At 33.7% G+C, this 14330-nt stretch overlaps 1 protein-coding gene across 1 annotated transcript; it reads right to left on the bottom strand.

Annotated features, from left to right (window-relative positions):
* Positions 1-11381: 11381 nt before the first annotated feature.
* Positions 11382-13085, bottom strand: LOC133200592 (uncharacterized). The gene has a single exon (XM_061336378.1). The coding sequence runs from the start codon at positions 12644-12646 to the stop codon at positions 11393-11395; it is 1254 nt and encodes a 417-aa protein (XP_061192362.1). The 5' UTR covers positions 12647-13085; the 3' UTR covers positions 11382-11392.
* Between the last annotated feature and the right edge of the window lie 1245 nt (positions 13086-14330).

The following is a 14330-nucleotide window of genomic DNA, read 5'->3' as shown; positions in this document are numbered from 1 at the left end:
TCAAATTTTCATGCTTTGAAATAGATTATTGTGTTTACTATCTACTTACATTGGGGGTTATTGTTATGTACCAATTCTTGGAAGTATGAACTAAAATATTTTATAATCAAAATTGCATTCATGAACACCAAAAGAACTTTTGAGTGGAAAATTTGACAACTGCGAGGCGATCGTCGACGACATATATCTTTTATGAAGGATCGTATAAAGGGGAATTTGCGATCGTAAAACGCATGAAAAAGAATAGGACAAATCGGAGTAAATTCTTTTCAAAGAGTGTTATTTCGTGTTTGCGCCCAGCACAGTCCGTAAGTATTATTTGTTCAAAATTTGCGAGGTACACACACTCTATTAAGTACCACAGAGTTATCTCCCATGCTGGGTCAATGATGCGTTTGAAAACTATATTTAGAATGAATGTGTTAAGATTTCAATTTTTAATCAAAAAGTGCAAGGGCAAGGCGACAATCCAAGAGGTAGGTTTTTATTTTAAATTCTTTACTTTACTGTATAGTTTTTAAAAAGTGATGCTCATTTCTTTGTAATTCATTTGGCAATTTAAAATTTCCGATTAAATGATGAAAAATACACTATTTTTGAATACTGGTGTCTGTTTTCAATGAATAACTTAAATATCTCAGAAATCTGACTGAATGAGCATCAGTTTTACGATAGAATAGATACTAAGGGACACAATGAAACATTGTGCAGTTCAAATATTGTTTGCCTTGCCCTTGCACTTTTCGGTTAAATTTGACATTTCATATTTTGACCTAAAATCGGAGCTCACGTGACTGTAGAGGGTCACATGATGACAAAAAATACCGATGTTAAAAGCGGTGGACAAACTCTTCATAAAGCCATTAAGATATTTCAGATAGAGTTTCATGCTAAAAAATAAGACGGTTGAACTTTAAGTGTCTCGTTTTTGGTGCCTTTTTATAGAAAATGTTGCCTTAACTGTACTGTATTTCGTGTTTGTAGGGGGGGGGGGGGTTAAGGTTTTCAACTTCTTTTACAACCAAATTTTATTCATAAATTACCAGTTAATACGTTATACTGCAAGAAAAAGGGCGTGTGTGGGTTGGTGGGGGTGCTAACCAGCCTTTCAATGTAAAAGGTTATTTTTGGCAAAAAAGGTGGAAGGAAGCAGCCCCCTCCCCCGGATACTACGTGCCTTATATGAGTTAATTAATGTATATATTTCTGTAACATTTTGTGATATCCTGATGAGTTGCACAACTCAAGGGCAAAAGAGGATTGAACTGAGTTCATTAGAGTAAGCTATTACCAATCACACAGGGGTTGGCATACAGGGCTTGTAACTTTTAAGAGTAGTCAACCCTATGGTCAGCTGCTATTTTCAGTGAGTTTCCAACCCTGAATCTAATACGTACTACAATAATAATGATTTTTAGCAGAATAAAAAATACATAATACTTTAATAAGACGTGTTTTTAATATTGTCTTTCGTATTTTTAATTTATTGAAAATTTCGGTAAAATTTATAGGTAACTCCTGTGATTGAACAGGCATTCCATAGACAATTAAACCCTTTTTACTAATGCTAAAATTCGGTCCTTGTAACACTTTTTGTCAGTATATCTGATTTATAATACAAGTGCCAATAGTCAGTTTAAACCAAGGGTTCTGGATTTGTGACTTTGTTGTCTTTAAATGTGGACACTATTCAAGCAGAAGACTGGAAAGTCCGTCAAATCACCCCCCCCCCCCGCCTCCGTCGAAAATAAATGCTCGATGTCCTGTTCTGTTTAAACATACTTTCAGCCAATGCAACTTGGTAATCTATTACTTTATTTCATAAAAGGTATTTCATGAATTTCAAGTTGCACGATCTTAGTTGCATGATCGCACACAGAATCGTTGCCGATCGCCAAAACATTTGGGATTTGTTCATAGGAACACCTCTGTAAACGCACTATCGGCAACTCTGATGCGATCGGCAACACCGATTGTTTAATTCAATTAAAAGAAGATGATGGGGTTGAATAAAAGTGTATTTTCTTCATCGCGATTATCCTACAGCGTTTTTGAATTTTGAGATGGAGCTAGACATGTTTAACACCATCAATCTCTTCATTGCATTAAAAACCACCACATCTTATGTTCAAATTAAGTATTTGGCAAATTACGGGGGGGGGGGGGTCTCCATAATAGACTGTAAAATGTTGTAAACGCAAGCAGATGTAATGTAGTTACAATTAACAAATTCGGTTAGAACAATTTACAAATCATGAAATTATGTTTTACAATTTAAAATTAAGGTTTACATGTGTACATTTAAAGAATTACAGATTTGGAATTTTGAACTCGCTGGCTTTCCATAGCTTTTCTTCACTCGTTCTTATTACATATTTTGATGACAAACAACTTGTAACACCAGAATTGAGGTGTCACCTTACTTTCTGCTAACGTTTAATGTTCAGCTTAAGAAAGCCTTAATTTGACTTATACTTTTGAACGAGAGAAGCAAGCCCGTAAAATATCAAATCAAGTTTTTTAGGGGTCCCACGTCCATGAGTGGACTCAGGGCGCCTGATCGAGGTTGTGAGGATGCGTGTGCCGCGGTCAACAAGGGATGCTTTCTCCTCCATGGCACTTGATACTATCTCTGATGTTTTTTAGAGGTTCGTGTTCGCTATGATCACAGTCTGTATTGTTTCAATGGATATTTGAGAATGATCACTGTTCGGTATCTTCATACCTCAGTATTTCAGGATTCTTCTTGTTTAACTAATTTTACTGAAATAACATCTAAACGGTAGGAAATTAGATTGTAGAGCAAAACTTCTCCCACAGAAAAGAATCAACCGAATGAATGCTTACTTAGCAAATTATACCTCGTATTGCAGAAATTCTGCAGTGAAGTAAATTAAGATTACAAATAGCAGGCGTTTTTATATTTATCGAGATCTAATTTTACATGTGTCATTAAATGGGTGAACCCATAAATTAAATTTATACTTCCCAATTTCATACAGCATTAACCGCCGAAATATGGCTGAAATATTGCCGACTCGGCGTAAAACGAAAATCAATCAATCATACAGCATTATTTTGAACATTTCCAAGTTAACGTTAATCCGAAAGGCATTGTCAGTGTCAAATGCGCTTTACAACTCTTAAATGTGTGTCCGTGCCTTTTTGTTTACAAATAAATTCATACTACATGTATTATTAATTTAATAATTTGAATTATTTGAAATTTTCAAAATTGACTGATAAGAAACAAAGAATGGTCAAATTGCGGAAATAACTAAACCTAGATGTGACCAATCTTGAAAATTTACTAAACACTTAAGATTATAAAACATATGTTAACAATAAAGCACATGCTATGCCCGTCAAATAATGTTTAATAACGACTCTAGAGCGAAAGCTCTTAACACTGCGCCACGCGGGCGACTTGTCAACCTTGGTACAAATATTTCAATTTTAATTTGACAGTTGCATCAGGGGCGGATACAGGAATTTTGGTAAAATAATTAGCCTTCATAATAGCTGCAGATCTGTTGTTCGCAGGTCTGAAAAAAATTGGGATGGACGACCAGAGAGCTACAGTGCCACACATTGAAAAAAGTGTATTTTTATTGCGCACAAAATAATGCGCTGTTTCTCGATTTATTTCTCCGTTTAATAAGCTGCCATCTCAAAACTTTACTAACCGTGTGTTTCTAGCATATACTCTGACTACTTCCACAACGAACAATTCCCAAAAACGTTGTTCATATTCCTTCTGGCTCTGAAATTGAGATTCAAAAATCATCAAAAATTTCGCCTATTTATACTGCCATATTATGTGGCAATGCGCTTCGTGCATGACTTATTCATGCAGTTTTGTTGTGGAAGTAATAAAAGAATATGTTAGAAACGCACGGTTAGTAATATTTTGAAATATACGGTGAAAAAAAAAAAGAGAAACAGCGCACTTTTTTGTGCGCAATATACACTTTTTTCAATGGGTGGCACTGTAGCTCTCTGGTCGTTCATCCCAATTTTTTGGGGACTACACAGATCTGCAGCTACCTTCAAAAGTGTAGATTTAAAACCCCCTTTCTACAAACACGAACATTCTTTATTAAGAATCTCTGATACAAAAGGTCAGTAATACATGTATACATAAATATTTTTTGAGAAAGAGATTAGCATTAAATTATGAAAATTTTCTCATCAGGAAATTTCTTTCTCGTTAAAGATATTTGCTAGTCATTGAGCTGTGTTTTTAGCCCATCTTCTATTTCCTAGATTTGAGTCAACATCCCGTCCTCTCCCTTTTTCATCGTGTGTCATACGCCTCCTCCTCAATTCATGCAAACAACCAAAAAAATATTAGCCAAAAAATGCTTGATTTCCGAATCAGAATGACTTAATTTCTGGGCAAGGGACGAAGCTTAAGAAAGAAAAAATACATTAAAATAAATAATTTTTTTGTAAAATTATGTGAAATTGTTTTATAAATAGTTGAAAAATGTAACGAGTATCATATATTTCTGAATTATGATATCTTATAAATTAAAGAAAAAGCTTAAAAAACTAAAACCAAGAGGCCCATGGGCCACATCGCTCACCTGAGCAAATTGGATAGGAAAACACAGAAATCAGTTCAGTATTTTGAAAAGCAAATAAAACAATACAAAACCTCCCGCAATATAGGGTCTTCGAAGTAAAAATCTCCACTAATGGATAGGGATCACGTGGTTCTGAAGCGTCATAGTATCAATGGTCAATTATAGTCTGGTCCGATTTATGGAAAAATACTTTTAACGGCAAATAATTATTATTTGGTCCAGCATGTTTTTTTTAAACCTAATTTGAGTATGCTTTGTCCGAAAAAAAAATATGCTGGCCTTCATGATAATGGCGTTAAAGAGGTAAAAATAGCGATTCAAAATGTCGGACATCCAATTTTTCTAATTGTCTCTTACTGTTATTTAAATAGGAGAAGGAATGCGTGATTATCTTACTGACGTAATGCAACTATATAAGTGATAATAGAACGCTTACATTGTCACTTTAATTCATAAAATTCTGCCGTTTCCGCATTGAATTTCAATTTTCTCTGATTTTTCCATTGTTTCTACATTCTTCTTTATTTAGGATTTTTACATTTGCAAACATCAATACACGACAGATTGGTGTTTTCCTCCACGCCTTACTATTCTACAAGTGATGGTGCAGCTGCTGGTTATAAAATCTAGGAAAAATCTCTGTAATGACCTAGCTAATCATAAGTTTGCTTGAAAAATAGCGATTTCGATGTTTAGTAGCAATTCAAACTTTCATTTTCCTTTTTTCTTGCACTTTATACATGTATAAATATAATTAATGATATTTTAGAATCAATTTAAGACTAGCAGATACATCTTCAATCTTAAATGTTCTTTAATTTCGAATATACTAGAATCAACATTTCTCACGCTTATCATACGTTCTTGAAGTTTCTTATTGAATAGACACCTATTACACATTTTTCATATTTGGAATTGATCCGTTTAAATTGTAAATGTTTGCCGTTGATTGTAAAAGTAAGCCTCTTCGTAATACTCTTAGCTTCTACAAGTGCCTATTTCAAAAGTTCAATGACCTTTGATAAGACAAGTATCTTTCTTTTGTGACCATGTAAATTAGTTTATTTTGTTTATTAGAAAAGTCACATTTCATTCCATCAGCAAAAAAATTCTCAAACTCTTATCATCTAGAATCCCATCATGTGCATTTTTGGTACGAAAACTTGTAAAATTGTGCGATCTGATAGAACCTACAGATTCCTCACGATTCCTACTTTATCACGTATCATCTTTCTTACCAATAGGCTTCAGCCATTCTTGACTTTCTTGACTTTGATCTGGATTCTAATGTTCCAACACTTCTCTCGACAACAAAATTTCCTTGTTGGAGCTTTTAAAAACTTTACGAGGCAACTTGATACTCACTACTCTGCTAGCATAGTGCATGGTCGTATTAAAAGAATCTGGGGGGGGGGGGGTGAACTCAAACATTTTTTTCTCTTTCCGATTTTGTAAATTCTAAAACAATAGAGACTGAATCAGATCCGAGTACATGTATAACAAAAACAGTATGCTCGGACAATCGGTTTCGAATTTGAAGTTTGAAATTATTCATGTAAAAAAAGGGAGTCGCTCGGTTTTAATCTAACAATGCTTGTTTATTTGTTCACAATATTAAATATTTGTGAAAGATTGACATTTTTTGTTGGCTTTGAATAAAAAAAAATGCAGGGACGCAGAATCAAAGCTGGACAGCCATGAATATCTATGTTAAACAGCATATCACACTAGTTTGAATAATCCTTAATTATGTTCATTGATTTTACATTCAAATTTATTAAATGATTTAATAATTCCTAGTTCTCTGATTGGCTAGATCCATCTTTGTAAAACTCATATATACTAAGTTATGTTGCACCAGACCTTCCAGTTGGACATTAAAATATTTATTTTTTTCTAAAAATAGATCAAGAAATTTCAGCAAGATGATTGAACAACCCTCGAAGTATAATATTCACTCGCCCTTTGAACTCGAGGAATACTGCTCTTCCGGTAGCTTAATCGTCGCATTGTCCTCTAAACAGCAATTACTGCATAATATTTATATATTCTTATATTAGGAAAGATGGTGACACACATAATAGGTAAAAGTTCCTGATAGATGTTAAAAGTTTATCCTTATAGATGTCATAAAAAAAGATCTGTGTCATTAAAAATCATAAGTCATACACAACAACATCTTAAAAGTTTAACTGAATAGTTCAATATTATTATATTAACTTTAAAACGTAAACTGTAGGTTTTTTTTATTTACTGCAAAACGACTCAGAATTAAACGATTTGAGTATTTTGAATCGCCATTTTGAGATCATTAACACCATTTTCAAATTAATTAAATGGCTAATTTTTATGAATTACAGTGATAATGTAAATGTTCTATTATCAATTTTATTGCTGCATTACGCTCAGTAAGATAAATTCACACATTCTTTCTTCTTTTTGAACGACATTTAAGGAGATAATTAGAAAATTGGATTCCGCCATTTTAAATCAACATTTTTACCATTGTAACACCATTTTCATGAAAGCCAGCGTATTTTTTTTCGGATTCAGTATACTCGAAATAGGTGAAAAAACTATGCTGAACCAAATAATGTTTATTTGCTGTTAAAAACTTTTTTCTAGACTTTTTTTTAAAAACCAGGACCAGACTATTCAGAACTTTTGAAGCTTATCGTAAGAAAACATTTTTATAAATAGAGAATGATACATGGCAAAATCTGTATCACACCCCATATCAACCCTAGACTCCAATATCAGCCCGAGGGCCGAAGGCCAGAGGGCTGATATTGGTCGAGGGTTGATATGGGGTGTGATACAGATTTTGTCTTGTATTGTTGTTTTTATTATATATTTGACAATAGTGTCTAAAAATCATATATAAACTTGTAAATTAGTAGTAACTGAATTTTTAATAATTGAATGTGTTCTGTTGTTGTTGAATTTCCGTTTCTAATTTTTTTTCCAAAGGGAAATGCATTCAGCGGTAAGAAATGAAATAGTTACAAATTAAACAAATAATTATTTTGAATAGCATAAAATGTCTGATGAAATAAAATTACAATTTGAATCAATTTTGGAAAGAAGTAAGAAAACATCCGAGGTACTCCGAATGAAAAATACAGAGATGTTCCGGAAAGTTATAATAAAGGGTGTGATAAAGGGTAAATAAAGGGTGCTGATACAGGTTGTGTAATACAGGACGCGTGCCTGTCTTCATATCAGGGATGCAAAAATTTTGTATTATATAACAAATATATAATGTATATTGAATAATTTTTTACGTTAAATAAATAGACTAAATTAACACTCACTGAGGATGCTTCCATATTTGACTAATCATGGCTTTAGAACATTTTTCAAGATATTTTCCTATGCATTTCATCTTGTGCTGTGGTCCGTTTTGTCCTCCGAGATTTATAGTTTTAACAAATTTGAGTATACATTTCAATATAAATATGACTAATCATGGCTTTGCTGTCCTTGAACAGAAGATTTTTTCCTATATATTCCAATGTGAAACTTTGATCACCCATTGTGGCCTTTTCCTACTACCGGGGGTCATGATTTGAACAAAATTGAATCTATACTACATGATGATGCCTCTGTATTAATATGACTAAATAAGGCTTTGCTGTTTTTGAGAATTTATTTACAGTTATTTCGTCAATATTCCCCCGCCGAAATATGCCTGAAAGATTATCGACTCGGCGTTTAACAACAACAATCAATTATTATACACATTTTTTTGGGTATTTTTTTTTTAACTTTGATCCCCTGTTGTGGTCCCACGAGTCATAATTTGAACAAACCTGAATTTACGCTACTCAGGATGCTTACACATAAATATGACTGATCATGGCTTTGTTATTCTAGAGAATTTTTTTTTTTGTTTTTTAAATTCCCTTGTATGACTTTGTCCACTGTGGTACGGTCCCATCCTAACCCAGGGAATAATGATTTGAAGAAACAAGGACCGTACTGAGTCAACTGACAAAGCTTCTTACTACCCTGAAAATTGATATACAACTATGACATTCCAAAAGAAGACCACTAGGTATGTCCTACTTTTCAGTTGACAAAGTCCGTTGACTTAGGGTGCATCAACTGTCAAAATTTGATGATTTCAAGCCTCTTAATGTCGTTAATATTAAGACAGAAGTGTGAAAATCCTAAAAAAAAATTGTTCACAGTTACCTACAATTTGGTTAAATTATTCCAAGGATTCAAGATGAATCAACTTACAAAGTCTGGTAAATCTATGTTCTTTCTATTAAGAATTGAAGATTCTAAGTATATTCTTATTTGAAATATTTAGATATAGGGGTCCTGAGAAATGGTCCATATTCTAAAAAGTTTACGCACACCGCACAAATGACCATAGCATTAGCAGTTGGAGCCTTTGGCTTAATAGAGCTAATACTAAGGGTCATTTTCTGCAATATTACCTGCTTTTATAGATATTTTTCACCATAAAAAGTGTTAATTTTTAATCCAAAGTATTTTTTGGTTTAATTCACATAAGCAAAAATAAAAAAAAAACTCCACGAGTTGCTAGACAATTGCATTGTCACCATAAATAAGTCAATGTGTTGTACCGGGATTTTCGAGAGACCGGAGGTGATGCTGATTGGAATCGTTTACAGTCAATAAGTCGGGTAACCCTGCTCGCCAAGATCGTTTCATGATTTAACATTAAGAAATCAGGATTCACATGTTCCAAAGTTTCACATAATACTGATCAAAAAGAAAAACTAATTGACCAAAAAAAATAAAATTCTTAGCATAGAGATGCACATTCACCACCGATTCTTTTGTTGACCTTTGCTCTTTTTGGAGTTCTTGCTCTTCCACTTGGGTAAAAGTTTTTCCTTAGTGGATGCGGATGCAGCAGGTTTTTGGTTTTCTTCCTCCTCCACATTTCCACTTGTTACCTATTAATTTGTTTTATATAAAGAAACTCATGTTTGTTTAAAAAATGGGAGGTTATGATAAAATACATTGTACTTACTTGTAAATCAAAACAGGATTTCTAAACATCTTCTTAAGTTTTATACTGAACCATACAACGCGTGGAAGCTTTTCCATAAACTTGAAAGAAAATTAGTAAAATCCAGATAGAGTGATCGTTGAATACCATAGTGATTAAATCAATTCTTTCATTTTATTTCCGTTGGTACAGGCATTGAAATCTGTATAAAAAAAACTTCATTATATACTACATGTATATAGACATAGCTAAAGCTTCAAACTTAAATCATACGTACATGTAAGTTAATTTGCTTGAACTGTGATTTACAAATTTCGTTTTAAAACAGCATCTGTGCAGAGACGCAAGGTACGAAGGAAATAATTTTTTATGTATAGCAATATATGGGATGATCCTGTAGATTCCTATAGATTACAGGACTTGAAAATGTGCATATATAAATACTGTACATATAAAAAAAAAATAAAAGATATCATCATATACATTATGTTTGTCAGAGTTTCATCAAACTGCATCCCAACCGGGCTGTCATTGTTTGACATTTATTATACATTTAATAGAATTAATACCCCCCCCCCCCTCAGAAAAAGAAAACCATTATTAAGGCCCGCGTGTGGACCTCTTGTTTCTGTATATTATTACATTTTAGCTATTCTGATTATGAATTATCATGACATTTTCTAACTTTAGCAATTTCAAACTTCTTGACCGTTGGAGCGGGGGTGCCTGGGTGCAAATGCATCTCTTAAAAAATGAAATAAACATTTAAAAATCCTACAAAATATCATGTTTGAACAAAATACACCGTAATTTCAGTTTTCTACTGTGTAAAGTAATGCTGCAAGATATACATGTAGTTCAAGAAATATTTTTTAAAAAGAATTCCAGAATGCTTCAGAACCCACCAAAAAGCCAATTTTTGTTTTAAAAAAAATGGCTTAGAGGATCGAGGAGATACCCTTCCACATCCTCCAAGCACCACCCTTTCCAGAAAGCTGGCAACTGCCCTGAATTTACTGTAGAAGATATAGGTTAAAAATATAGCACATTAAATTTGTTAGTTTGGAAGATTCAAAAGCCTCTTATTATGACAGGTACAATTGTATGCAATATAATTAAAATTACTTCTTTCATTTTTCTCTTAGTTTTTATGCATAAATACCAAATTTATATATTTCATGCACCAGTATACATCTTGTGTATGAAAATCTCAGATATAGGCAAGCTTGTGCTCTATGTTTTCGGAGGTAAAAAGTATATTTTAGATTTGATGAAATTTCATGAGCGACAAGTAGATAACGGGAGAACGAGATAAATGGTAACCGTCTTTTTTTGTTAGATTGAATTGCAAGCAATACTGCACTAAAGTTCAATGCCAAATACAATGACTCTGGTTTAGTAGTATACTCTTCTGTGAAACATTTATTTTTAATCAGATTCAAACAATTCAGTGAACAATTTTCTTAACATTATAAAAATATGTTTTTGAACGTGTCACAATACTGATTAATTAACAATAAAATCAAAATTGTGTACCTTAATACATATGTACTGGTACATTAAATAAAATCCGCTTTTATATGATCAAGCATTATACACAGTAGATTACATGCACATGTCTCGTAGCTATATAATAGTTAATTAAAAATTGGTATTATTTGTTGTTAATTAATGTGATTCAAAACATGTTTTTATATGAAAACTAGAGTCATGAATTGGATACAAAGTAACAAAAATAATGTTTATAAGCACAATTAACTCTTGTTTTTCAAAATTTTAATTTAATTAATACGTCTTTTTGACATAATAAGAATCACTTGAGATACTTGTGCTCTGTCACTGTGTTGGTGTTGTATTGTCCCACATAGAGATTGTTTTCATCATCCACACACACACTACGGGGATACTCTACCCCTTGTTGTTGTGTGAGTAATAGAGATAAGAACTGACCGTCCTGATCAAGGAGGTCAACAGCGTTACTGATTCTATCACACACCAGGATGTGACCGAGGACATCAGTACAGATTCCATAGGGATGGAACTCTGACTTCTGACCTGTGTAGGAGAACCTGTGTTGTCCTGATTTATTCACCACCACTACTCCGTTATAATAGTCTGATGTACAGATATCTCCATTGATGTTTTCTGTGATGTAGTGTGGTTCTTTATACAGTCCCTGTCCTTTGTTATCCCTCTGTATGTTCTGTAGTTCTTTTCCTGTCTTGTTGTACCTGGTGACTTTACCAGCCATCCCCACCAGTAAGTTCCCATTGATGTAGGAGGAGTGTATGCTGAGTGGTATCCAGTATCCAGTTTTAATGAATTCAGTGATCTTATTATCCTGTGTTATCCTATTGATGACTTTCTTGTTTTGGTCTGTAAAGATCAGATCCCCGTCCTGTGTCACTGTGTGGTAACCTTCAGATCCACCACTGGTTTTTATTTTCTGTATCACATTCCCCTGTAGATCTGTTTGGACAAGATTACCATACCTGTTACTGATCCAGAGTCTGTCTGATTGATCTAGTGATACATGGAATACATCATCAACACCTGGTACGTTGAACACCCTGACCTTGGTGACAGAGGCAGATAGAGACAATGTTTGTTTCTTGTCAGATTTCTTTCTGTCTTCTTTCATCTGTTTATGTGTAGGTTTCATTGCTGTATTGTAGAAACTTTTCATAGGAATCATTTCTCTCTTTTCTGCTTTAGTGTTGGGGACATGTATTTTACCAAGTAATTTGGTGACGTCACTTTTGCTGTATTGACCAGCAGTAAATCGTGGTGTGACTGGTTTTGTTGTCTCTGGTATGGATGGGATTTTTGGCTTCTTTTCAGACATTAATTTCTGGGGTTCTGTAGAGGACAGGCATATGTGGAGCTCTTTGACAAGGTTATTAAGATAAGTGATGTAATCATCCATTGTCTTGTCTTGCGTTTTTAGATCTTCTAACAGTGAATGCTCTATCTGGTCTAGCTGCTTCATGTTCTCAGACACAACTGTGTCCAACAGACTTTTCAAGGAATCGCCTTCAGTCTTCATAGATAATCTGATGTTGTCCATAATGTTTTTGATTTCTGAGGAATCTTTTTTAATTTCTTTCTGTAAATCTTGTGATGTGGGGAGAAAGTACTCATGGATCCTGGAAATTTCCTCTTGAAAGTTGGCATATTTTTCTGCATAAATAGTCTATAGGTCGGTAAATATATGCCCCCGATGCTCTCTTTGTGTGACACATTCGGAACATAATGGAACTTGGCATTCTTCACAGAGCATGTCCACATCTTTAGTGGGGTGGATCTTACATTTCTCCATAGGAAATTGTCGTTTACGTTGCTGGTAAAGGACCACCTCATGGTTCTTGTTTTCTTTGCTTTTCAGATGTTTATCTCTGCATTGTTTACACAATCTTTGATGACAAGTGTTGCAATAGAACTCGCAGTTTCTTTCACATTCTTCAATGTCACATTCTAAAAAGTGTTGGGCTCTGCGGGGAATATCCATTCTGAAAATGATAAAAAAAGTACTTTAAAAATTGTTTTCCAAGAGCATGTTTAACTGATAATTATATGCTATAGGAGCAAAAATTCATATTTGTAAAATAATATACATATATATTATACATGTATCTAATTATAATTGATTTGAAAAATTATTTCTAGACAATGTATATCAATTACCGTTTAACATACATGTATCTACTGTGAACACATTCGAATTTAAATGTACCTTATTTAAAAAAATGTTTTTTTTCTATATAATCAATATACTTACAAGCTTTTCTGAAACTCAAAGCTCTATAAATCCTTCGATGACTTAGCATTTGTGACAGACTTTGGAATGTCAGAAACGAGATCCGTAATTTACTTCCTGGTTGGTGATAAATATAGATTTTAAAAATACCCGACACATACCAAACTCCCCGTCGAGGCCTCATCAAGAAAAAGACACAAACTCTGGCGGAAGTTTGGACACATAGTGACATACGTATAATGTGTGCATCTACATTTATTTATTTATCATAAATTTCATACTCGAATAGATTTAACAACACAGAAAACCTGTACATGTTTGAAATTACCTGATAAGCTTAACAATACACAGCTGATCACTTTATAAGGTTAAAAGTCGATTGCCATAAAAAAAATTCTTCTTGATGGTTTATCAGGCATGTATAAAAGCCTCCCATACTACGACGTAGTATGGAAAGATTAGCAACACACTTTTTTCGCAAACATAACATTTTACTGTTGAAAATGTTCTCTGAAATGCTTCCCCCCTCCCCCTTCAAACTTTTGGCTGAAGTATAGTCAAATAAACATTGCTCGAAAATCTGTTAGTAAAAAAGTTTGAACCTAAACCCACCCACCCACGAAATAGGACTATCGACTTTAGACACCCCCCCCCCACCCCCACCCCCTGTTTTGCTTGTTAAAGATTTTCCAGAGAAATTGTCAAATAATTTTTATGATTGGCCCCTTTCAAAAACAATACTATGTACCTTTTAATTACAGGGTCAAAACTTTACAGTGCAACAAAACTTAATCGACTCAAAGGTGGATCTACGATTCTTTTGCTAATAAAACACACGCACACACACATAAAAGATAAGCAAAAGTTCATAAAGATTTTAACGAATAGGAAGACTATGATGACAGTTCCAGGTTAGACTCGGGTCCAGGAACTTTTTTTCCGGAAAGGGGGGGGGGTTCCACCAAGTCCAAAAAAATTAAACCCAGAAAGAGGG

This window comes from Saccostrea echinata, unplaced genomic scaffold, assembly GCF_033153115.1.
Source record: "Saccostrea echinata isolate AGI-Se365-2 ecotype Australia unplaced genomic scaffold, CSIRO_AGI_Sech_v1 ptg000040l, whole genome shotgun sequence".
Taxonomy (NCBI): Eukaryota; Metazoa; Mollusca; class Bivalvia; order Ostreida; family Ostreidae; genus Saccostrea; species Saccostrea echinata.
This window is presented reverse-complemented; position numbering and strand designations above follow the sequence as displayed.

Excerpts from the sequence above, each read along its gene's own strand:
- LOC133200592 (XM_061336378.1), bottom strand. The coding sequence starts at position 12,646 with ATGGACAACATCAGATTATCTATGAAGACTGAAGGCGATTCCTTGAAA.